General features: G+C 43.7%; 1 protein-coding gene across 1 annotated transcript in view; it reads right to left on the reverse strand.

The window, feature by feature from the left end:
• The window catches only part of LOC142251749 (uncharacterized), a 42821-nt gene that overhangs the window by 6788 nt on the left and 9028 nt on the right, over window positions 1-27005 (reverse strand). Inside the window, exons 4-5 of the mRNA XM_075324799.1 lie at window positions 25213-25537; window positions 866-7759 (exon numbers count right to left, since the gene is read on the reverse strand). Coding sequence (XP_075180914.1) covers window positions 866-7759; window positions 25213-25537 — 7219 coding nt within the window. The remainder of the gene's footprint in view (window positions 1-865; window positions 7760-25212; window positions 25538-27005) is intronic.

A 27005-nucleotide genomic window follows, 5' to 3' on the forward strand; every position in this document is an offset into this window, starting at 1 on the left:
CGCACGTGCGATGTCGCAACGTGCAAAGCCGCTCTTAGGCGGGCTTTGCATGTTGCGACATCGCAAGCCAATGCTGCGATGTCGCACGCGATAGTCCACGCCCCCGTCGCAGGTACGATATCATGTGAAAGCTGGCGTAGCGAAAATTATCGCTACGCCAGCTTCACATGCACTCACCTGCCCTGCAACTGTCGCTCTGGCCGGCAAACCACCTCCTTCCTAAGGGGCGGGTCGTGCGGCGTCATAGCGACGTCACACGGCAGGCGGCCATTAGCTGCGGAGGGGCGGAGATGAGCAGGATGTAAACATCCCGCCCACCTCCTTCCTTCCGTAGAGCCGCCGGCGGCAGGTAAGGTGAAGTTCCTCGCTCCTGCGGCGTAACACACAGCGATATGTGCTGCCGCAGGAACGAGGAACAGCATCGTACCATCGCTGCAGCAAAATTATGGAAAAGTCGGAGCTTGCAACGACGATACGATAACGACGCTTTTGCGCTCGTTTATCGTATCATCTAGGATTTACACACTACGACATCGCAAGTGACACCGGATGTGCGTCACTTTCGATTTGACCCCACCGACATCGCACCTGCGATGTCGTAGTGTGCAAAGCCGCCCTTAGACTCTCTGATATTCTTCATGGGAAACCTACCAACGGCCAAGATACAGATTTACGAAAAATGTGCAGCTCACTGAGCCAACCTCCTTTTCTAACTTCCATTCATTAGGCTATTTCTGAACACCTGTGGTCGCCTATCTCTGGTAAATGTTCCCGTCTCAACCACGGATAACTAAGATACAAATACTCATTCACTTGTTTTGCCTTAAAATTTCTCATTGCATGGAATGCATAAAATGGCACTTACTTGCTGCTGGAGATGCGGTGCTCATTGAAGCTGAAGTTGTCAGGAGAAGGGTAAAACTAGTGGGAGGTGCAGTTGTAGTAGGCGGTCCTGTTGTAGTAGATGGTGATGTTGTACTGGGAGGTGCAGTTGTGGTGGGAGGAGCAGTGGTAGTGGGAGGTTCAGTAGTAGTGGGAGGTGCAGTTGTAGTGGGAGGTGCTGTTGTAGTGGAAGTTGCAGTAGTAGTGGGAGGTGCAGTTGTAGTGGGAGGTGCTATTGTTGTGGGATGAGCAGTTGTGGTGGGAGGTGCAGTTGTAGTGGGAGGTCCTGTTGTAGTAGGTGGTGCAGTTGTAATAGGAGGTGCAGTTGTAGTGGGAGGGGCAGTAGTAGTGGGAGGTGCAGTTGTAGTGGGAGGTACAGTTGTAGTAGGAGGTGCAGTTGTAGTAGGAGGTCCTGTTGTAGTGGGAGGTGCAGTTGTAGTGGGAGGTTCAGTTGTAATGGAAGGTGCAGTTTTAGTGGGAGGTGCTGTAGTAGTGGGAGGTGCAGTAGTAGTAGGAGGTCCTGTTGTAGTGGGAGGTACAGTTGTAGTGGGAGGTGCAGTTGTAGTGGGAGGTGCAGTTGTAGTGGCAGGTGCTTTAGAAGTGGGAGGTGCAGTAGTAGTAGGAGGTGCAGTAGTAGTAGGAGGTCCGGTTGTAGTGGGAGGTGCAGTTGTAGTGGGAGGTGCAGTGGTAATGGGAGGTGCAGTAGCAGTGGGAGGTGCAGTTGTAGTTGGAGGTGCAGTAGTAGTTGGAGGTGCAGTAGTAGTTGGAGGTGCTGTTGTAGTGGGAGGTGCAGTTGTAGTGGGAGGTGCATTTGTAGTGGGAGGTGCAGTAGTAGTAGGAGGTACAGTTGTAGTGGGAGGTGCAGTTGTAGTGGGAGGTGCAGTAGTAGTTGGAGGTGCTGTTGTAGTGGGAGGTGCAGTTGTAGAAGGAGGTGCAGTTGTAGTGGGAGGTGCAGTTGTAGTGGGAGGTGCAGTAGTAGTGGGAGGTGCAGTTGTAGTGGGAGGGGCAGTTGTAGTGGGAAGGGCAGTTGTAGTGGGAGGTGCAGTTGTAGTGGGAGGTGCAGTTGTAGTGGGAGGTGAAGTAGTAGTGGGAGGTGCAGTAGTAGTGGGAGGTGCTGTTGTAGTTGGAGGTGCAGTAGTAGTAGGAGGTGCTGTTGTAGTGGGAGGTGCAGTACTTGGTGCTGCTGTAGTAGTAGAAGGTGCTGTTATAGTAGGAGGTGCTGTTGTAGTAGGAGGTGCAGTTGTGGTGGGAAGTGCAGTAGTTGTTGGTGCAGTAGTAGTAAGAGGTGCTGTTGTAGTGGGAGGCGCAGTAGTAGTTAAAGGTACAGTAGTAGGTGGTGCAGTAGTAGTAGGAGGAGCTGTTGTAGTAGGGGGTGCTGTTGTAGTGGGAGGTGTAGTAGTTGTTGGAGGTGCAGTAGTAGTTGGAGGTGCTGTTGTAGTGGGAGGTGCAGTAGCAGTAAGTGGTGCAGTTGTAGTTGGAGGTGCAGTTGTAGTGGGAGGTGCAGTAGTAGTTGGAGGTGCTGTTGTAGAGGGAGGTGCAGTTGTAGTAGGTGGTGCTGTTGTAGTGGGAGGTGCAGTAGTTGTTGGTGGTGCAGTTGTAGTAGGAGGAGAAGTTGTAGTGGGAGGTGCAGTTGTAGTGGGAGGAGAAGTAGTAGTAGGAGGTGCTGTTGTAGTGGAAGGTGCAGTTGTAGTGGGAGGTGCAGTAGTAGTGGGAGGTGCAGTTGTAGTTGGAGGTGCAGTTGTAGTGGGAGGTGCAGTTGTGGTGGGAGGTGCAGTTGTAGTAGGAGGTGCAGTTGTAGTGGAAGGTGCAGTTGTAGTAGAAGGTGCAGTTGTAGTAGGAGGTGCAGTAGTAGTGGGAGGTGCAGTTGTAGTTCGAGGTGCAGTTGTAGTGGGAGGTGCAGTTGTGGTGGGAGGTGCAGTTGTAGTAGGAGGTGCAGTTGTAGTAGAAGGTGCAGTTGTAGTAGGAGGTGCAGATGTAGTGGGAGGTGCAGTTGTAGTAGAAGGTGCAGTTGTAGTAGGAGGTGCAGATGTAGTGGGAGGTGCAGTTGTAGTAGGTGGTGCTGTTGTAGTGGGAGGTGCAGTAGTTGTTGGTGGTGCAGTTGTAGTAGGAAGAGCAGTTGTAGTGGGAGGTGCAGTTGTAGTGGGAGGAGCAGTAGTAGTAGGAGGGGCTGTTGTAGTGGGAGGTGCAGTTGTAGTGGGAGGTGCAGTAGTAGTGGGAGGTGCAGTTGTAGTTGGAGGTGCAGTTGTAGTGGGAGGTGAAGTTGTGGTGGGAGGTGCAGTTGTGGTGGGAGGTGCAGTTGTAGTAGGAGGTGCAGTTGTAGTGGGAGGTGCAGTTGTAGTAGAAGGTGCAGTTGTAGTAGGAGGTGCAGTTGTAGTGGGAGGTGCAGTTGTAGTAGGAGGTGCAATTGTAGTGGGAGGTGCAGTTGTAGTAGGAGGTGCAATTGTAGTAGGAGGTGCTGTTGTAGGAGGTGCAGTTGTAGTGGGAGGTGCAGTAGTAGTTGGTGGTGCAGTTGTTGTGGGAGGTGCAGTTGTAGTGGGAGGTACAGTTGTAGTGGGTTGTGCAGTAGTAGTTGGAGGTACAGTTGTAGTGGGAGGTGCTGTTGTAGTGGGAGGTGCTGTTGTGGGAGGTACAGTTGTAGTGGGAGGGGAAGTTGTAGTAGGAGGTGCTGTTGTAGTGGGAGGTGCAGTTGTTGTGGGAGGTGCAGTTGCAGTAGTAGGTCCAGTTGTAGTGGGAGGTGCAGTAGTAGTTGGTGGTGCAGTAGTAGTAGTAGGAGGTGCTGTTGTAGTGGGAGGTGCAGTAGTAGTTGGTGGTGCAGTAGTAGTGGGAGGTGCTGTTGTAGTAGGAGGTGCAGTTGTAGTGGGAGGTGCAGTTGTAGTGGGAGGTGCAGTTGTAGTAGGAGGTGCAGTTGTAGTAGGAGGTGCAGTTGTAGTAGGAGGTGCTGTTGTAGTGGGAGGTGGAGTAGTTGTGGGAGGTGCCATAGTAGTTGGTGGTGCAGTAGTAGTAGGAGGTGTTGTTGTAGTAGGAGATGTTGTTGTAGTTGGGGGTGCAGTTGTAGTAGGAGGTGCAGTTGTACTGGGAGGTGCAGTTGTAGTAGGAGGGGTAGTTGTAGTGGGAGGTGCAGTTGTAGTGGGAGGTGCAGTAGTAGTTGATAGTGCAGTAGTAGTGGGAGGTGCTGTGGTAGTAGGAGGTGCAGTTGTAGTTGGTGGTGCAGTAGTAGTGGGAGGTGGAGTAGTAGTGGGAGGAGCAGTTGTGGTGGGAGGTGCAGTTGTAGTGGGAGGTGCAGTTGTAGTGGGAGGTGCAGTTGTAGTAGGAGGTGCTGTTGTAGTGGGAGGTGCAGTAGTAGTGGGAGGTGCAGTAGTAGTAGGAGGTGCTGTTGTAGTAGGAGGTGCTGTTGTAGTAGGAGGTGCTGTTGTAGTGGGAGGTGCAGTTGTAGTAGGAGGTGCTGTTGTAGTGGGAGGTGCAGTAGTAGTAGAAGGTGCAGTTGTAGTGGGAGGTGCAGTTGTAGTCGGAGGTGCAGTTGTAGTAGGAGGTGCAGTTGTAGTGGGAGGTGCAGCTGTAGTAGGAGGTGCAGTTGTAGTAGGAGGTGCAGTTGTAGTGGGAGGTGCAGTAGTAGTAGGAGGTGCTATTGTAGTAGGAGGCGCTGTTGTAGTAGGAGGTGCAGTTGTAGTGGGAGGTGCAGTTGTAGTGGGAGGTGCAGTTGTAGTAGGAGGAGCAGTTGTAGTCGGAGGTGCAGTAGTAGTGGGAGGTGCAGTTGTAGTGGGAGGTGCAGTAGTAGTGGGTGGTGGAGTAGTAGTGGGAGGGGCAGTTGTGGTGGGAGGTGCAGTTGTAGTTGGAGGTGCAGTTGTAGTAGGAGGTGCAGTTGTAGTAGGAGGTGCTGTTGTAGTGGGAGGTGCAGTAGTAGTGGGAGGTGCAGTAGTAGTAGGAGGTGCTGTTGTAGTAGGAGGTGCTGTTGTAGTAGGAGGTGCTGTTGTAGTGGGAGGTGCAGTTGTAGTAGGAACTGCTGTTGTAGTGGGAGGTGCAGTAGTAGTAGAAGGTGCAGTTGTAGTGGGAGGTGCAGTTGTAGTGGGAGGTGCAGTTGTAGTAGGGGGTGCAGTTGTAGTGGGAGGTGCAGGTGTAGTAGGAGGTGCAGTTGTAGTAGGAGGTGCAGTTGTAGTGGGAGGTGCAGTTGTAGTGGGAGGTGCAGTAGTAGTAGGAGGTGCAGTGGTAGTGGGAGGTGCAGGTGTAGTAGGAGGTGCAGTTGTAGTGGGAGGTGCAGTAGTAGTAGGAGGTGCTGTTGTAGTAGGAAGCGCTGTTGTAGTAGGAGGTGCTGTTGTAGTGGGAGGTGCAGTTGTAGTGGGAGGTGCAGTGGTAGTAGGAGGTGCTGTTGTAGTAGGAGGTGCTGTTGTAGTAGGAGGGGCAATTGTAGTAGGAGGTGCAGTTGTAGTGGGAGGTGCAGTGGTAGTAGGAGGTGCTGTTGTAGTAGGAGGTTCTGTAGTAGTTGGAGGTGCTGTTATAGTGGTAGGTGCAGTAGTAGTGAGAGGTACTGTTGTAGTAGGAGGTGCAGTTGTAGTGGGAGGTGCAATAGTAGTTGGTGGTTCAGCAGTAGTAGGAGATGCAGTTGTAGTGGGAGGTGCAGTTGTACTGGGAGGTGCAGTTGTAGTGGGAGGTGCAGTAGTAGTGGGAGGTGCAGTAGTAGTTGGTGGTGCAGTAGTAGTAGGAGGTGAGGTTGTAGTGGGAGGTGCAGTTGTAGTGGGAGGTGCAGTTGTAGTAGGAGGAGCAGTTGTAGTGGGAGGTGCAGTTGTAGTGGGAGGTGCAGTTGTAGTGGGAGGTGCAGTAGTAGTTGGTGGTGCAGTAGTAGTAGGAGGTTCAGTTGTAGTGGGAGGTGCAGTTGTAGTGGGAGGTGCAGTTGTAGTAGGAGGAGCAGTTGTAGTGGGAGGTGCAGTTGTAGTGGGAGGTGCAGTTGTAGTGGGAGGTGCAGTTGTAGTGGGAGGTGCAGTTGTAGTGGGAGGTGCAGTAGTCGTGGGAGGAGCAGTTGTAGTTAGAGGAGCAGTAGTAGTTGGAGGTGCTGTTATGGTGGGAGGTGCAGTTGTAGTGGGAGGTGCAGTTGTAGTGGGAGGTGCTGTTGTAGTGGGAGGTGCAGTTGTAGTGGGAGGTGCAGTTGTAGTCGGAGGTGCAGTTGTAGTGGGAGGTGCAGTAGTAGTTAGTGGTGCAGTAGTAGTAGGAGGTGCAGTTGTAGTGGGAGGTGCAGTTGTAGTGGGAGGTGCAGTTGTAGTAGGAGGTGCAGTTGTAGTAGGAGGAGCAGTTGTAGTGGGAGGTGCAGTTGTAGTGGGAGGTGCAGTTGTAGTGGGAGGAGCAGTTGTAGTGGGAGGAGCAGTAGTAGTTGGAGGTGCTGTTGTAGTGGGAGGTGCAGTTGTAGTGGGAGGTGCTGTTGTAGTAGGAGGTGCTGTTGTAGTGGGAGGTGCAGTTGTAGTGGGAGGAGCAGTTGTAGTGGGAGGAGCAGTAGTAGTTGGAGGTGCTGTTGTAGTGGGAGGTGCAGTTGTAGTGGGAGGTGCAGTTGTAGTGGGAGGTGCTGTTGTAGTAGGAGGTGCTGTTGTAGTGGGAGGTGCAGTTGTAGTGGGAGGTGCAGTTGTTGTGGTAGGAGCAGTTGTAGTGGGAGGAGCAGTAGTAGTAGTGGGAGGTGCAGTTGTAGTGGGAGGTGCTGTTGTAGTAGGAGGTGCTGTTGTAGTGGGAGGTGCAGTTGTAGTGGGAGGTGCAGTAGTAGTTGGTGGTGCAGTAGTAGTAGGAGGTGCAGTTGTAGTGGGAGGTACTGTTGTAGTAGGAGGTGCTGTTGTAGTGGGAGGTGCAGTTGTAGTGGGAGGTGCAGTTGTAGTGGGAGGTGCAGTTGTAGTGGGAGGTGCAGTAGTAGTGGGAGGTGCAGTTGTAGTAGGAGGAGCAGTTGTAGTGGGAGGGGCAGTTGTAGTGGGAGGTGCAGTTGTAGTGGGAGGTGCAGTTGTAGTGGGATTAGCAGTTGTAGTGGGAGGAGCAGTAGAAGTCGGAGGTGCTGTTGTAGTGGGAGGTGCAGTTGTAGTGGGAGGTGCAGTTGTAGTGGGAGGTGCTGTTGTAGTGGGAGGTGCAGATGTAGTGGGAGGAGCAGTTGTAGTGGGAGGAGCAGTAGTAGTTGGAGGTGCAGTAGTAGTTTGAGGTGCAGTTGTAGTGGGAGGTGCAGTTGTAGTGGGAGGTGCAGTTGTAGTGGGAGGTGCAGTTGTAGTCGGAGGAGCAGTAGTAGTTAGTGGTGCAGTAGTAGTAGGAGGTGAAGTTGTAGTGGGAGGTGCAGTTGTAGTGGGAGGTGCAGTAGTAGTTGGTGGTTCAGTAGTAGTAGGAGGTGCAGTTGTAGTGGAAGGTGCAGTTGTAGTGGGAAGTGCAGTAGTAGTTGGTGTTGCAGTTGTAGTGGGAGGTGCTGTTGTAGTAGGAGGTGCAGTAGTAGGGGGAGGTGCAGTAGTAGTTGGTGGTGCAGTAGTAGTGGGAGTTGCAGTAGTAGTTGCTGATGCAGTAGTAGTGGGAGGTGCAGTAGTAGTGGGAGGTGCTGTTGTATTAGGAGGTCTAGTTGTAGTGGGAGGTGTTGTTGTAGTGGCAGGTGCAGTAGTAGATGGTGGTGTAGTAGTAGTGGGAGGTGCAGTAGTAGTTGGTGTTGCAGTTGTAGTGGGAGGTGCTGTTGTAGTAGGAGGTGCAGTAGTAGTGGGAGGTGCAGTAGTAGTTGGTGGTGCAGTTGTAGTGGGAGGTGCAGTTGTAGTGGGAGGTGTTGTTGTAGTGGCAGGTGCAGTAGTAGTTGGTGATGCAGTAGTAGTGGGAGTTGCAGTTGTACTTGCAGTTGTATTAGTTGTTGCTGCATTGGTTATTTGTGCTTCACAAATAGTTAGAGCTGTAATATATTTTAATAGAAAATAGTAGAATTTAGGTGTAAAAATTGTTTTTTTTTCACATACAGTCTTACACATTATTTTCTGTACAATAGACCTCAATATTACATACACCCATGTTTGTTAACATGGCCTGGTGATATGTGTTGTATTCCACTCACTAAACCACAAAAAAACAAAAAAAAAACAAAAAACAAAACATTTTTGAGCCAGCAGAATATTGATATGACGGGGTGCCTCCTATGTGATGTCCATTAACTTCTATATAGTGCTGTAAATAATCAGGGGTCACCTACTTGGGGCACAGAGCACATTGTGACATTCTTATTTTGTAGCTGATTGATTGCTCTCAGTGAGAGAAACAAAATTATCATTTTGTAATCCTGATGCTGATTCTAATTTTGTTCATCTCACTGAGAGCTATCAATCATTTTTCATCTGGCTAACACGCTGCCAAAACTATTTTTCTTTTAACTATTTTGCAGTTGGCATGGCTCCTCCTTACATTACAGACATCTTGTGTGCTATAGTTTTATTCATGAGTCATGTAGTCTATTATATCCAGTTTTTCCCCGAGGTGCTTTAGATGTAATGTATAACCAGTTTGGTGAAGCACAATATCAATCAAGTTCTCACAGTTCAATGGTTGGATTGAAGTTACCACACTGCTTCAATAATGGCAGTCGAAGAAATGTAGATTATACTGGAATCATAAAAATAGGATGGATTGGATACTAAAATATGAACTTAGAGATTGGTTTAGTTGTGGGTCAAATCGGATGACCCTAGGTGTTAGGGTACTTTCACACTTGCGTTGTTTGGCAGCCATCGCAATCCGCCGTTTTTGGAAACAACGCAATCCGTTAAAGGATGTGTGATGTTTCCCATAGACTTGTAGTGATGACGCATTGCGACGGATGGCCTTGCGTTGTATCCGCCGGCCGAAGGTGAGGTGCATCTGCCGGGTGGAAAGAACGCAGCATGTAGCGTTTTTTTGCGCTTCCCAGAGCGTCAAAAATCACAAGCAGGACCATCCACCAAGGCAGCCAGAGATCAATGTTTGTATCTTCAGCAAGGACTGCTGGGAAACACCACTACTTAAACCTGAAGGGACATAGCTACAAAGCAGCTACAGCTGAAACACTAGGAACTGCTGAACAACAAAACTGACATTAACTCATAAGGTACTGAAAGAAATTAAACCACGTTTAAATGTTGAGTCCCAGATACAAAAGTGGAATTCCAACCCTGAATCCATTACTAGTCTCCAAAAATAGAGACGATCATGACATTTTGCTTGTGTAAATTTTGCTGGATTGAAAAAGACTATTTAGAAAAATTATATTCATTTCTCCCCCAGATCTTATCTTCTTCTTTTTCTGGTGCACTCTTCACTTACTGTCTGACGGTCTTCTTCGCACCTCTAGTATGAATACTTGGCATGAAGAAGACTGTCAGCCAAGGAGTGACGGCTGAAGAAGAATGACAAAGGAGGGAGCTGTGCCAATAAGAAAAGGGCTTGGGGAGAGGTGAAAAATATCTTCTTATTTTCCTTTTTTTTTCTCCTTATTATGCTTTTTGGTGTACAAAGACACCAAAGAACAATAAGACATTCATCTAGTAAATTCAACGCGAATCACGTTTTTCTGACCAAATTGGAGTAAACGTCTTCTAATTCACTCATTAATAGATATGTCATAAACATCTCCCGGCAGAGTAAATAACCATCATTTTCCAAAGCCTCGTCATCTCGCACTGCTTAACTCGGGATATCCTGACTCCAGTGGAAAAGTATGAGAGGACACATTTTAGGCCCAACTAGATATGGAGAAGGTGGAGCTCAATGTTTGTTTTGTTAATATCATTGTACGGCTTTTTTATTTGGATGGAAGTGACATCTCAGCAAGTCAGAAAGCCTCACATTAATGTTCACATTATTTTTGAGACCAAATATGAATTATAAATCTCCCCCTATTCTAAAATGCTTTGTCCTCTAAAAATTGAGAATGGAGAACTACCCATGAGCCAAATATTGCCTTCAATTTCCTAAATTATGAAATCACACTTTTTTTCCTAGAATTTACCGGCCCATGAGGATAATTCTTTTTATTAAACAACTCAATTTTTTGAATATTTGTTTGAAAAACTGACGATAATATTTTTAATATCTTTTATATTCTAGATTTTATATCATCATCAAAACTTTCCTTTAGATTTCTACTAGCTGTAGTACCCAGCATTGCCAGGATAGTAACTATCTCTCTTTCTTTCTTCCAGTCTCTGTCTCTCTCTCTCTGTGTGTCTGTCTCTCTATCTCTTTGTCTGTCTGTCTCTTTCCATTTGTCTCTCTATCTCTTTGTCTGTCTCTGTCTGTCTCTTTCCCTGTCTGTCTCTCTGTCTCTTTCACTGTTTGTCTGTCTCTTTATCTCTTTCCCTATTTGTCTCTCTCTTTCCCTGCCTGTCTCTATCTCTTTCCCTGTCTGTCTCTTTGTCTGTGTCTATCTGTGTCTGTCTGTCTCTTTGTCTGTCTGTTTCTGCCTGTCTCTTTCCCTGTCTGTCTCTTACCCTGTCTGTCTCTTTCCTTGTCTGTCTTTTTCTGTCTCTTTCCCTGTCTGTCTCTTTCACTTTCTGTCTGTGTCTGTCTTTATGTCTGTCTCTGCCTGTCTGTCTGTTTCCTTGTCTGTCTCTGTCTGTCTCTGTCTGTGTCTGTCTCTTTCCTTGTCTGTCTCTGTCTGTCTATGTCTGTCTGTCTCTTTCCCTGGCTGCAATGTGACACACCAACATTCTTCTGAAGTTCTGGCTGCATAGTGGCTCCCTGCTCCATTGACTTTAATGTAAGCAGGTTTTTTGTCGAATAACTGTAAAGCACAGGCTTAAAATTTCTCCTCAAAACATAGTCTATTACGATCCCTGAGTCACATGGGGTGTCTGTGTAAAATGTTGTGATTGTACATGCGACGGTGCGGATTCCTGTAGTGGACATACACACATACACACACACACACACACACACACACATAGATACATACATACAATCAGCTTTGTATATTAGATTTATTGTCAGCTTGAACATTTTGAAAACATATTACCAAAAAATCAATAATAAAAAGTTCCATCATCTTTATCGCTTATATTATCTATTTGGACTTTTTGTCAAATCAGATCCCAATCTTATCTTTGTCCATTCAAATAATTATATTATATCCTCATTTATTATAATGCCAGTGTGTTAAATTTAGTTGATAGTACCAAAGATAGTATTGTGACAAAAAAAAAAAATTTAAGCTATTTTACTAATTAAAATTATTTCAAATGAATGAGAATATATCTAAAATTAATCCAACTGGTAGGGTACTTACCTTTTAGTAATAAGAGGAACAAGAGAAAATGCCCATTGGGCCTCGTTCCACTCCCCATGGTACCTCTCTATTAGTCCTGTGTCTTGAAGATGCAGATAGAGAATATCCCAAACTCTTAGAAGTAGGAAGTGGCGTCTTTATATAGCCTTTGTGATTTGATGATTGTCTTTTTAAACAATGTCTGATGTGTAAGATTACAAAAATCTCACGCTCGGACAACCCCTATCACATTTAGTAAATTGATCTTTAATTCACTTAAGTAACATTAAAGCAGTTATAATCTCCCGACATAGCACATTATTTGCCTTCTCCATGTGTGACTCATCAGACTTATCCGAATGGAATGTGCCATGGCTCCCTGTTCATCTGACTATAATGATATTTAATTGTTAATTATCTCTTAATTAGAAACCAGTCTTAGGCAAGACAATTTAAATATCACAAGTAAAATTTTTATTGCAGCTACTGAAGGTTATGTAAAAAGTTCAGAAGGTCTACCGGACACCACTGCCTATTAGCACACTGTACAAAGAGCCAGTAAGATGTAGTACAGCGTATTCCCCACTAGGTGGCAGCAGAGTAGTGAAGGAGAGACAAAGTAATACTGTAACAGAAAGGCAGCCGAAGTACAGCAGAGTAACTTCAGCAGGCAGTTAACAGGCAAACCACCAGGGGGCAATAGAGTAGTCAAACAGTCAGGGTCTAGCCAGAAAAGTCAAGTCACTGCAAAGGGAGGCTCAAAATCAAGTCAGAAAATAGAACCGAGTCGGAAGTCGGGAAATCAGGAATGCAGAGAGAAACACAAATAACAGACAGGAGCGGAAAGTCAGAGACCGGGACAGGCAGATGAACGGGGGACGGTACAAGTCAGGACACAGTAGCAGGGAGGCAGAACAGATCGGAAACACTCACCAGAGCCAGTATACACGCTGCAAGGCAGAAATATCAATGGCACTGAACCATAGGTAGAGAAGCAAGATATAGCGTCCTGGGATCCAGAACGAGGCAAGGGAAGTTAACCTCTGACATGACCAGGCCAGAGCTGGGTGTAACCAGCAGCAGGGAAAAGCTGGCCTGGATCATGACACCTACTATGTTGAGCTTAACATCGAGTTCCCCAAAAAGAGTTATACCATGGATCTTTTTGGAATGGGTGCAGGTTGGCCAAAAGTTTCTTTGTAAGCAAGCACAAAAAGACTAGTTATGGGCGAGTATCGGGGGTGCTTGAGTGTCATGCACGAGTCCCCGCAGCTGATGCAGGGATTGCTGGCAAACACAGTAATGCTGTAGACATGTTGTCTATTTGCATTACTGGGTTTGGCCGGCTACATTGCATCATTGGGCTTTATATGGAACCAGAGGGAGCAATGGTTGGCATATTTCAGTTCAGGAAGAGTTGATGTAGGAGGGACAGCTTAGATTAGAGCAAGCATATAGGCACAGTTGTACACTTGCACCCTTTAGTGCCTTTAATGTGGCACTAAAGGATGTTTTTCGCCTTGTTTAATGTAATATTTAAAGAATGAAAGAATTTTACAAACTGGCGCCATCCCCCATAGTTTTCACAACCAGCCAAGGTAAAGCAGACAGCTTCAGGATGGTATTATCAGGCTAGGTAGGTCTATGGTTATTGAGTCCTTCCCAGTGGGTTACTTTTGGGTCACTTCCTCAGCATTTCATTTCTTTCAAATGTCGAAGAATGGTTTGCACTGACAAAATTTAGGACCTGCATTCCCTTCATGTTGTTCAGGTGTATAAGGCCTTGTAGCGAGACTTTTTCTATGTGCACAACAGGCCATTTGTATCAAATATTGTTCACTAATTTGTCTAAATCTGTTTTAGTGATCACTTCTCCTTTGCCAAGATAATCCATCCACCTCACAGGTGTTGCATATCAAGATGCTAATTAGACAGCATAGTTACTGGACAAGTGTGCCTTAGACTGGCCACAACAAAATATCACTCTTAAATGTGCAGTTTTAAAATATTGGGGGACCCAGGGGGTCAGAAAACCAGTCAGTATCTGATGTGACCACCATTTGCCTCACACACTGCAACACATCTCCTTTATATAGAGTTGATAAAGTTGTTCATTGTGGGTTGTGGTATATATGTCCCCTTTCCTGGTATATATGACTCCTAGCCTGGGCTCATCCTTGTATATATGTCCCCCATCCTGGTATATATTTCCCCATCCTGTGCTGATCCTGGCATATATGTCCCCATCCTGATATCTATGTCCTCCATCCTGGTATATATTTCACCCATCCTGGTATATATTTCCCTATCCTGTGCTCATCCTGGTATATATGTCCCCATCCTGGTATCTATGTCCTCCATCCTGGTTTATATATGTCACCCAACCTGTTATATATGATCCCCATCCTGGACCCATCATGGAGTTTATGTCCCCCATTCTGGTATAAAGGTCCAACATCCTAGTATATACTGTACAGTGGAGAAAAAAATTGATACATTGCCAATTTTGCAAGTTTTCCCACAAGAAAGAATGGAGAGGGCTGTATTTTTTATCATAGGTAACTTCAACTATGACTGACAGAATCCAAAACAAAATCCATAAAATCAAATTGTATGAATTTTAAATAATTATTTTTCATTTTATTACATAAAATACATTTTTGATCACCGACCAACCAGCAAAACTTTTGGCTTTCACAGACCTGTTATTTTTTCTTTAAGAAGCTCCTACCTGCACTTATTATCATTACCTGTATTAATTGCTCCTGTTTGAACTTGTTTTCTCTATAAAAGACAATTGTCCACATATTCAATCACACTGCAACCTCTCCACCATGGCCAAAACCAAAGAAGTGTCTAAGGCTACCAGGGACAAAATGACAGACCTGCACAAGGCTAGGATGGGCCACAGGATAATAGGCAAGCAGCTTGGTGACATAGCCATAACTGTTAGTGCAATTATTAGAAAATGAAAGAAACACAAAATGACTGTCAATCTTACTTGGTCTGGGGCTCCATGCAAGATCTTGCCTCATGGGGTAAGGATGATTTTGAGAAAGTTCACTAATTAGCCCAGAACTGCACGGAAGGTCCTGGTCAGTGACCTGAAGAAAGCTGGGACCACAGTCTCAAAGATTACAGTTACTAACCCTACACTGTCTTGGATTAAAATCCTGCAGAGCACACAAGATCCCCCTGCTCACTCCAGCCCCTTTTCAGGCCCTTTTGAAGTTTGTCAATGACCATCTGGATGACCCATAGGAGGCATAGAAGAAAGTAATGTTATCAGATGCGACCAAAATAGAACATTTTGGTATCAACTCTACTCGCCTTGTTTGGAGAAAGAAGAATGAGTACAACCCCAACTTTGTGGGTGTTTTTCTTCAAAGAGGACAGAAAAATGGCAAAGTATTAAATGGAGAATGGATGGGGTCATGTATTGTAAGACTTTGGGCAACAACATCCCTCCCTTGGTAGGAGCATTGAAGATGGGTCATAGCTGGGTTTTCCATCATAACAAGCATCCGAAACACACAGCCAGGACAATTAAGAAGTGGCTCCGTAAGGAGCATTTCAAGGTCCTGGAGTGGCATAGCCGGTCTCCAGACCTAAACCCAATAGAAAATCTTTGGGGAGGGCTGAAACTCAATGTTGCCCAGCAACAGCCTCAAAACCTGAAAGATCTGGAGAAGATCTGTGTGGAGAAGTGACCTGAAAGATCTGGAGAAAATCTGTATGGAAGAGTGACCTGAAAGATCTGGAGGAGATCTGTATGGAGGAGTGACCTGAAAGATATGGAGAATATCTGTATGGAGAAGTGACCTGAAAGATCTGGAGAAGATCTGTATGGAAGAGTGACCTGAAAGATCTGAAGAAGATCTGTATGGAGGAGTGACCTGAAAGATCTGGAGAAGATCTGTATGGAGGAGTGACCTCAAAGATCTGGAGAAGATCTGTATGGAGGAGTGACCTGAAAGATCTCAAGAAAATCTGTATGGAAGCGTGACCTGAAAGATCTGGAGAAGATCTGTATGGTGAAGTCACCTGAAAGATCTGGAGAAGATCTGTATGGAGGAGTGACCTGAAAGATGTGGAGAAGATCTGTATGGAGGAGTCACCAAAATCCCTTCTGCAGTGTGGGCAAACCTGGTCAAGAGCTAAACGTCTGACCTCTGTAACTGAAAACAAAGGTTTCTACCAAATATTAAGTCATGTTTTTCTATTGTATCAAATACTTATTTCATGCAATAAAATGCAAATTAATTATTTAAAAATCATTCAGTGGGATTTTCTAGATATTTTTTTTACCTCTTCATTCTTTGTAGATGGGAAAACTTTCAAAATCGGAGGTGTATCAATTACTTTTTCCCCCCACTCTATGTCCCCATCCTGGTATATATGTCCCCCATCCTGACCCCAGCCTGATATATATGTTCCCGTTCTTTAACTCCTTTACACCCAGCGATTTTTCATTTTTCTTTTTCGTTTTTTTCCTCCTCAGAGCCATAACTTTTTTATGTTGTTGTCTTGTTGTTTGCTGGACGAGCTGTACTTTTGAATGAAAAAAATGCCAAATGCGGTGAAATTACAAAAAGAAGTGCAATTGCATGACTGTTTTGGGTTGGTTTTTTTTTTACCATGTTCAATATATGGTAAAACTGACATGCCATTCTCATTTTTTGGGATCTGGAGCTCAGTGAAGGCTTTTTTTGTGACATGAACTAACATTTTTAATTATACTATTTTTGCACAGATATGATGTTTTGATCGCCAGTTATTGCATTTTAATGCAATGTTGCAGCCACCAAAAATGTAATTTTGGCATTTGGAATTTTTTTTATTGCTACTCTGTGTACCAATCAGGTTAATTGATTTTATATTTTGAACTAGGCGATACTTAATATGTGCATTTTTTTTAATTGCTGTATTTTCAATGGGGCGAAAGAGGGGTGATTTGAACATCATATTTTTAAAAGCTTTTTATTTTACCTTTTTGACTAATTTTACTAGTCCCCTAGGGGACTTTATCCATCTATACTCCGATCATTTGTGCTGATCAGAGCGATGCTGCAGCATCGCTCTGATCAGGAGAAATGCACTGTTCCTGTGAGTGTTGGCACTCTGTCAGCTCTCACAGGAAGTGTCGTGGTAGCGTCAGGGGTCATCAGCTGACCCTGCGCTACCAAGGCAACACCATGGCGCCACATGATTGCGTCACTTGGTCTGGCGTAATTGCTAGTGTGGCCATTTAAATTGCCCTGTCAGATGTTGACAGCATGATCTATGTGATTAGCAGGCGCGAGTGGATCTCTGATCGGATCAGCAAACATGTATGGAATTACCTTGGGCTTGCCACCAGAGCCCATGGTAACCAGGGGGACAAGACTTTAGAAGGAAGTATATATATGTCCAAGGTCGTGAAGGGGTTTATGCAAGTTTAAAAAAAAATGGTTCAACTCATCTTCTCCAGCTCCCACACCACATGGCGTCCTCTTTTGCAACCAGCAGCTGACTTCAGTACTATTGTGATTAATATGTAAAAATTAAGTTTTGTGTGAAATGCTTACAAATATTTCCTGTTTGCAGAATTTTTTTCTTTGCATTTTAAGTAGCCCAAGCATGTCTTCAAGCATGTGACATCTGATCTCTGAGCTATAAAGTGTGAATACCATATGGCCTATCCATTACTGAATAGCATTTGTGTCCACTGGTATGCGAGATAAATGCTATTCATATTTGGGGAATATTTAAAGAAATTCTTTAAACTAAAGATAATACTTTCATAATGCGCATTTATGCGCGTAATTAATAAAGAAAGAATAGTTTTGTTAACTGTATGTATATGTATGCATACTGTTACGGGGGGCTGTCTGATAATAAAACCTAAAGGAGTATCAGACAGTCAGGGTCCACCGTGCAAAGCTTCTGCTGCAGACTATGGCAGAGTGCAATACTTCTGTTAAACTCACAGAGGAATATAATTAGTAAATAAGGCAATTCCTCCCTTACTTGGAGGGTGTGTGGAATGGTCTCTGTTAATAATCACAGAGACAAAGGCAGTGAGTGTGAAATGGCACCTACCTAGGTCCGTTCCTCTAGTGGTGCCAGGAGACGGACAGCAGCGTAAACCGCACAAAGCTCCTACCTGCGTTCGCTCCACTAGTGTGCGAGGACACGAACCACTAGATATGGCACCTGCCTAGGTCCACTTTTCTAGTGGTGCTAAAGAGACGAACAGAAGCGTAAGCCGCACAAAGCTCCTACCTGCGTTCGCTCCACTAGTGTGCGAGGACACGAACCACTACATATGGCACCTGCCTAGGTCCGCTCTTCTAGTGGTGCAAAAGAGACAGACAGCAGCATAAGCCGCACAAAGCTCCTACCTCTGTTCGCTCCCCTAGTGTGCGAGGATACGAACAACTGCCAGACGCAGTATAAGGAACGTTACCCTAGCGGCAACATCCACCTACGAGTAGAATCACAAGGCCCAGCCGGACCATGTGCCTCAGGCACCTGCCTATGTCCGCTCCCCTAAGAGGTAAGGATACGGACTGCAGCTGAAGCTGTAAGGTATAACAACGCTACCCTGCCGGTAGCGCTCACCTAGCATAGACAGAGAGATGCCTAGAGGAACGTGCACAGAGCGTCTACTCTCATGCATGAACCAAGAGGACTGAGCGCCGTGCGGCATGCGTCAGGGTCTTATATAGACTCTGTGCCTCATCCAAGATGGAGGACACCTGAGCCAATCCGCTGCCAGAACGACAGGAATGACGTCACGCTGGCCTATCACCGAGCAAAGCGTCACAAGCACATGACCAGCGACCAATCGGCATAGAAGGTGTCAGAGACATGTGACCTCGTGTCAGCGATGATGTCACCCGCACATGTGCAATGGCTCCAAGATAGGACTTAATCTCCAGCGCTTGCACATGTGCAGTAGCAAGAAATCTGGACATAGTCTCCAGTGCTCACACATGTGCAGTAGCAAGAAATCTGGACATAGACTCCAGTGCCACAGCAACCGTAACACATACCTTCTTATGTGATCTGTATGGTTTGGAAAATATCACCTCTATGATAGTCGGAAGATATATGTGTGACAGACAAGTGTATGAGCAGCTGCTAACTGTAATGTGAGACAGTGACTTTGTATGTGCAGTGTATCTACAGAAATACATACAGCGGCACTCTAGAATGCTAATGTTGAGAAAGAATAAAGTTTGTGGACTGAACAATATTGAATGCAATAATGGATTGTATTATATTGATACGGTATGCAGTCATTTATTCCAAAGGAACTATCATCTAAAGATTGTGTTTATGCTGGAAAGAATCAACAGACATCAGATGAAGATGAGAAGATGCCACATGATGACCAGATGACATCAGTTGATGATCGGATCCATTTGCATTGTTTTAGATTTAGAGAAGTATAATTATGAGTTTTATATGAATATTAGTCATGGTGTACCATAACATGAATCCACATTGTTATATTATTGAACATATAACAATAATAATAATTATTATTATCATTATGGACATGAACCTATTGCCAAGGATGAAGAAGGAAGATCTATTATCCCAATGAAGAATATATTTTGAAGGCTTTTTTCAATGTATATCGCCTGTAATAGGGGGAATGTAAAAATGTAAAGGCCTAACTTAAATAATTACCGTATTTTTCGGACTATAAGACGCACCGGACTATAAGACGCACCCTGGTTTTAGAGGAGGAAAATGGGAAAATAAAACTTTAAGCAGAAAATTTAAGCAGAAAATGTGGTCATGACACACTGTTATGGGGCGAGGATCTGCTGCTGACACTGTTATGGGGGTAATGTCCCCAAATTCTCTACTAAGGTACCCCATCCTGGTAATGATCCTCCTGCCTTGTATATGATCCTGCTATAAACCCCCATCCTGCTCCTATACCAGCATCCTGCTCATATTCCCCCATCCTGCTCATATACTCCCATCCTGTTCATATACCCCATCCTGTTCATATACCCCGATCCTATTGATATACCCCCATCCTATTGGTATACCCCCCATCCATCCTGCTCATATTCCCCCATCCGTCCTGCTCATATACTCCCATCCTGTTCATATACCCCCATCCTGTTCATATACCCCCATCCTGCCTGCTCATATACTCCCATCCTGTTCATATACCCCCATCCTGTTCATATACCCCCATCCAGCCTGCTCATATACTCCCATCCTGTTCATATACCCCCATCCTGTTCATATACCCCCATCCTGCCTGCTCATATACTCCCATCCTGTTCATATACCCCCATCCTGTTCATATACTCCCATCCTGTTCATATACCCCCCATCCTGTTCATATACCCCCCATCCTGTTCATATACCCCCCATTCTGTTCACATACCCCAATCCTGCCTGCTCATATACTCCCATCCTGCTATATGCCCCCATCGTGCTCATATACCATCCTGGTATATGGCCTGTATCATATAGCACAGAGAAAAAAACAAACGTTTATACTCACCTTTTCCTCACTCCCTCCAGCACCGATCATCTTCCTCTCTGCGCCGCTGACCTGTGTCTGTGGAGCCGTTCCCCTGCTGCATCGTGATGTCTTCCTGTCTGTGCCGATCAGCTGACCAGCTCAGCACAGATCAGCTGACCGGCACAGACAGGAAGACATCGCGTGCAGCAGGGGGGCGGCTCCACACACGGGGACGGGTGAGTGTACTGATTCACTGCACCCCGCGCTGGTAATGATGTGCGGGGGGCAGTGAATACAGCCGCACATGATCACTCCAGGCTGTAATTGCCAGGGGTGATCATGCGGCCGGCTCTTTGCTATGCGCGCGTCCCCGCTCGTCCTCCCGCCCACCTGTCAGCGCTGGCTTCTGCACTGAGAGATGGGCGGGAGGATGGGCGTGCATATGTAATGAGCGGGCCCACGTGGTCACGGCAGGCGCTGCTGCTGCCTGCTCGTGCCCCCGATGACCCGCAGCACCTTCATTCCCAGCCGCAGCCCTATAGTCAGACCATAAGACGCACCCCCAACTTTCCCCCAACATTTGGGGGAAAAAAAGTGCGTCTTATGGTCCGAAAAATACGGTAATATACTGCATTGGGGACACGTACAGTCATATGAAAAAGTTTGGGCACCCCTATTAATGTTAACCTTTTTTCCTTATAACAATTTGGGTTTTTGCAACAGCTATTTCAGTTTCATATATCTAATAACTGATGGACTGAGTAATATTTCTGGATTGAAATGAGGTTTATTGTACTAACAGAATATGTGCAATCCGCATTTAAACAAAATTTGACAGGTGCATAAGTATGGGCACCCTTATCAATTTCTTGATTTGAACACTCCTAACTACTTTTTACTAACTTACTAAAGCACTAAATTGGTTTTGTAACCTCATTGAGCTTTGAACTTCATAGGCAGGTGTATCCAATCATGAGAAAAGGTATTTAAGGTGGCCACTTGCAAGTTGTTCTCCTATTTGAATCTCCTATGAAGAGTGGCATCATGGGCTCCTCACAACAACTCTCAAATGATCTGAAAACAAAGATTATTCAACATAGTTGTTCAGGGGAAGGTACAGAAAGTTGTCTCAGAGATTTAAACTGTCAGTTTCCACTGTGAGGAACATAGTAAGGAAATGGAAGAACACAGGTACAGTTCTTGTTAAGCCCAGAAGTGGCAGGCCAAGAAAAATATCAGAAAGGCAGAGAAGAAGAATGGGGAGAACAGTCAAGGACAATTCACAGACCACCTCCAAAGACCTGCTGTTATAAAGAAAAAAGCTTAACATTAATAGGGGTGCCCAAACTTTTTCATATGACTGTATATATATATATATATATATATATATATATATATATATATATATATATCACCTGTTATACCATCACCCATTCCCTGTAGACTGTGAGCCCTCGCGGGCAGGGTCCTCTCTCCTCCTGTATCAGTCTGTTATGTACTGTTAAAAAAAAAGTAAGGAATAACGTTTGGAACACCATTCTATGTCTGAATTGGGTGCAAAAACCTAAAAAACATCACTAAATGGAGATAAGGTATGCACACCAGTGACTATGCAAGCAGAATACATGTAATAGCAGAAACTGCTGTGTGAATACTGACATGAAAAATCCAATAGCTATATGTAAGAGTGAATATGTGAAAAATGGAACCTGCATTACTGCCATGAACATATGAATCAAGAGAAATTTAGCTACTGAATTGATCAATGCAGAAGAGCCCCAACACTACGCCAAAGTATTTCTCTACGTTGGGGTCCCTAGCTTGTGTGTGTCCTCTCATGCAGCTAAAAAACTTACCGTGTATGGGAAGCTGAGGTTTTTAGGTTTTTGCACCCAGTTCAGACATAGAATGGAGTTCCAAACGTTATTCCTATTTGTTAGTAGTTTTTCGTTTGTGAACCCTCCCCATACACACCTATTGCCAATCCACATGATACGCATAAATAGCCTGGGTCTCAGCCTCCCATACACGGTAAGTTTTTTAACTGCATGAGAGGACACACACAAGCTAGGGACCCCAACGTAGAGAAATACTTTGGCGTAGTGTTGGGGCTCTATTGCATTGATCAATTCAGTAGCTAAATTTCTCTTTGTTCATATGTTCATGGCAGTAATGCAGATTCCATTTTTCACATTTCATTCTTACATATAGCTATTGGATTTTTCATGTCAGTATTCACACAGCAGTTTCTGCTATTCCATGTATTCCCCTTGCATAGTCACTGGTGTGCATACCTTATCTCCATATAATATTGTTATGTACTGTTAATGATTGTTGTACGTATACCCTCTTTCACTTGTAAAGCGCCATGGAATAAATGGCGCTATAATAATAAATAATAATAATAATATTTGCTGACATCACATGTGTTATTTCTTGGGATTCCATGTTTTAAAGCCAGAAGTTACTAAGATGGACAAAACTAGGTACAAGTACTCATATAAATACCTCGTCACATGACACTCAGGGAGGCTCAATCGAGGGGCTTCATCAACAGAACACATGCTGCTTGATGCTGCAGCATGTCACACTATGACTTGAACCATTCAGGATCCAACAAAGATAGGTGAGAAAGATACTAAACTTCTTATGATTTTATAGAGAAATTGACTACTTTGCTCCAAATACTGACATATTTGGTATTTTGTTACTGTAATACTTTTTGGAAGGAAATCCATTAAACCATTATATGTTTCTATAATAATTATTGTCATATTTTCATTGGAATATTACATCTGGTGAACAAGTCCTGAACTTAAATATTTAAATAAATAAATATATATATATATATATATATATATATATATATATATATATATATATATATATATATATATATTATATAAAGCTGAATATGTGTGTATGTGTGTGTGTGTGTGTGTGTGTGTGTGTGTGTGTGTGTGTCCGGGATTGACATCTGCACCGTCGCAGCTACAGCCACAAAATTTTGCACACTCACACTTCTGGATCCAGAGAGTGTCATAGGCTATGTTTTGAGGGGAAATTTTAACCCCGCGCTTTACAGTTATTCGTTAAAAAACCTGCCTCCATTAAAGCGAATGGAGCTGGGAGCCACAGTGCAGCCAGAACTTCAGAAGAATGCGCAGCCACGCCCTTAAATGGAATGTTGGTGTGTCACAATGCAGCCAGGGAAAGAGACAGATATAGACAGGGAAAGAGGCAGACACAGACAGGGTAAGAAACAGACATAGACAGGCTAAGAGACAGACACAAATAGACAGACACAGACAAAGAGACAGACTGACAGGGAAAGAGACAGACAGACAAAGACAGAGACAGGTTAACAGACAGACACAGACAGACAAAGAGACAGAGACAGACACAGGGAAACAGACAGACAGGGAAAGAGAGCGAAAGAGAGAGACAGACAAAGACAGACAAAGAGACAGACACAGGGAAAGAGACAGACAGAGAAAGAGACAGACAGGGAAAGAGAGGGAAAGAGAGAGAAAGAGACAGACAGGGAAAGAGACAGACAGGGAAAGTGACAGAGATAGATAGGCAGACAGGGAAGGAAATTGAGACAGACGGAGAAAGAGACAGCGACAGTCAGAGACAGACAGGGAAAGAGACAGAGAGATATATACAGAGGGGGAGACAGACAGAGAATGGGAGAGAAACAGAGAGACAGTTACTATCCCGGGCGTTAATACATTCTATTTATACATTCTATTCCGGGAATGTTAATACATTCTATTCTGTTAACAACAGTTATTAACCCGGGCGAAGCCGGGTAATACAGCTAGTATATATATATATATATATATATATATACAAAGTATGTTTAACATAAGACTGTAAGTGCGGGGATTTCAACACGTGGTTCATACTCCATAATGAGTAAATCAAGATGTTTAGATTAATTTGCTTCCATTTTTTAATCATTTACAGATCAGTAAAATGTCTCCAGCCTGTGATTTCCATTATTCCCCAATTTTAACGTCTTGATGTTGAAATTTCAGTGCCGCAGAATGTATATACTATACTACACCTTATTGCTTATTCGCATGTCTTTTTTTTTACATATACTGTATATAGTTTCATCAGTCATTGTCTGCAAATTTGTAATGATGTTTCTCATTCCGTGAAATATCACAAACATATGAATAACCCTGTTCCCTATTATATGTATGAGTAATATCAGCAAAAAACACAGACTTTACTCGATAATGGACGTGTAAGCGATGCCTTATTCTAATTTTAGCTGACCATTAAATGAACGTCACATTCAGAAATAAAAAAAAAATAACTTTAGTTGCATTGAAATTCTTGTTTAATTTAAGCATTCAGTAAGTTTATTTATTTAATCGTATGAACGTATATCTTACCATCATATAAAAATAAACACCAGACAATAGACAGTGATTGAAAAATATCAAAAGGGTAAAAATCAAATTTGAATATCAAGATTTTCTATATATGCAATAGCGTTATCATTTACAATATAGAAATCCTTCTTGTCACCATGGTAGGATCTCAGGGGGCTCCTCAACAATGTTCTGGATAGTTTGTCGATCTGCTCCACAGTCACAGGTCGGAGAGTCATATTTTCCCCACTTATACATAAAATCTGCATTCAGTAAGTGAAATAAATATATAAATCAAATCTACATATTTATGTCTTAGTATAAAAAATAATGAAATACATTCTGATATATTCCATATCAAGTAAACATTATATGAAGTATTTTTGTGAGTATAAATAAGGAAATTATACAGATAGAAGCCAGCCCTGCTGGTTCATATAGTAAATTATATAGCAGAAAAAATAAATATCACTGCAAACAAAGTGTGTCAAAACGGCAAAACTATCTATTGTAAACTACTTAAAGGCGTATTCCCATTTTGTACAATTATTGCATAAATTAGATATACAGGATGGGTACATCTATTTATTGGCAACCTTGCATGAATATTTGCACTTTTGACATTTGGTAAATATTAAATATATATACATTAGCTCATTTACACATGACACATGTAACCTTTCATAATGATCCAGTTGTCCTAAATATCGTTCTTTTGAAGAAACAGAACATATATTTGCCAAAAATTTGATTTCGAGAGAGCAAGCTCATCTTTAGTCCTTCCCCTTTTCTTGGGCACATCTGGTGCCATTTGTTACACATTTCGGTGCTTTGGTTACGTAGTTCATCCTGTTGCCCTACTACAGCGCTCTACTAATGTATGGTAATCATTTGGAGCTGGAAAGTTATTCTCCAAATCATCAAGACACACAATCTCATGGCCAAGTCTTTCTCATTTTTGAACCTCAGCAGAGGAGGCAACAGTCATCCAAACATCCATTGGAGAATTTCCAAATTGGATGTGAGTACTATGGTGCTCATCCCTGAAAATAAGTACAAATGGAACATAAATATAAATGAAAATAATTTTGTGTTTATACTCTGGGTCCTCGTCCTCTTGTGAATGTGGAATTTGTAGGTAGAGTGTAGGAGTTAATACTGCCATGGTTTGGTTGACGATGTAGTGAATGCCGTTCTCTTCCATGGTGCTCATGTCGTGGTGGTGAATGTCGTTCTCTTCCATGGTGCTCATGTCGTGGATGGTGAATGCCGCTCTCTTCCATGGTGCTCGTGTTGTGGTGGTGAATGACATTCTCTTCCATTGTGTTCATGTTGTGGTGGTTGTGGTGGTGAATGTCTTGGTGGTTGTCTCGGTGGATGGGGGTGATGGTGAGGTTCTGGATGAAAGTGTGTGGGTTGAGGGTTATTGTTATAAAAGGTATTGTTGGGATAGTATGATGTGTAAGTGGAGGCACCAGGCAGAGCACTTGTGGTACCTGGGAGAGCGCTAGCGACACCCGGACCAACCCCTGAGCTTACAGCCAGAAAACCGGCAGGGTATAAAGAAGACAAGACCTGCAAGAACAAAAGTCAAAGTCAGATCATCAATATATTTAGCAAGACGTTTCCGAGTAATAGTAGTGTTACCAAATTTTTAGATAAGTCTCTACTATTATAGGATCATTTTCTACTAATTGTGGTAAATTTTTGATATTTTTGTTACTTTTCCAAAATGCACAAGGTCCATGAAAGCAAGACAATGCTGAATTGATAGATTTTTACAATAATTTGAGTTGAAAGTTTCTGATTCTTACTAACTAATGACCATTCAGTTAACTTAAAACTTTAAAGAATTTGTCCTCCTGTCCAATGATCACAGCCTTCTCCTCCTTCCCTATTAAATACATGTCTTGTGTCCTCTATTTTTTATCAAGAGTGGAATTATCTCTCTATATACTTACCCCAAACTTGCCATTGATAATATGAATCACTAATGACTCGAATCTCAATATAATACTACATTTCACCTACAGGGGTTTTGCATGGCTAATCTTTACTCCTAAAACAGCTAATCGTGAAGAGCAATAAGTTGCTGGTCCAACTTCTGCTTAAATGGACCTGCGACTTTTATTTTTATTTTTTAACCCGCCCCACCTATAAGGTTTCAGAGATTTGGGCCTTTTATTGAGTGCACACAATATGGACATTTATATTTTCTTTTTGGTCTTCTAATGATGTGGACAAGAAACAATACAACACCAAAGTCAATAATAGTTAGAGCCTTGAGAAAATATATCCCTTGGATATAAAAGGGATGTGAATATTTTTTCAAGATGTTCTCATGTAAAATTATGGGTACATGAGGATTCAGGGTCCATGGGGGTTATTATTCTGTTTCCTGGTAATCTAGGGAAAAATAGGAAGTTAATACCCTCTAGGGTACACAATTAATGATGAGCGATTCTTGCAACTTGATTGTTCCTTACTGTGCTCATGAGAAATTATATTGGACGTTTTCTCAGAGCTGAAAGACCAAATTTTGTAGGAAAATGGTGGAAGAGGAGGTTGCATGCCATGGAGGAGTAAGGACGTAGACTGAAGGAGATGCGTGGAGGACCGGAGGGGAATTTGTGCCAGTGAGACAGGTGAATGGGGAGGATTATTTTTCTTGTTTTTTTTTTCAACCCTTTAACACCCAATCCAAATTGTTAAAATATTGGCCACCATGTTATTGGATTTGCGCTGAGTCAATAAAAAAATGAATTTGAGAGAATGTGATTTGTTTTTTTGCAAAATTTGAAGTTAATTCAGTACGCCACAAAATCAATTTGCTCATCTTTATTTGTAATGGATTAACATTTTATTCCGTGGTGGTCTAAAAAAGAGCCAATGTTTAAATACTTGGCAGATTGATAGTTAGTTCACCTCCCCAGACTCCAGCGATATCTAGTCATCTTCAGTCTTAGGCCCCCTTCACACGTCCGTGAAACACGTGCGTGATTTTCACGGGCGTGTCAAAGGTGCGTTTTCCCCTCCGTGTGTC

This window comes from Anomaloglossus baeobatrachus, chromosome 9 (genome assembly GCF_048569485.1).
Source record: "Anomaloglossus baeobatrachus isolate aAnoBae1 chromosome 9, aAnoBae1.hap1, whole genome shotgun sequence".
Taxonomy (NCBI): domain Eukaryota; kingdom Metazoa; phylum Chordata; class Amphibia; order Anura; family Aromobatidae; genus Anomaloglossus; species Anomaloglossus baeobatrachus.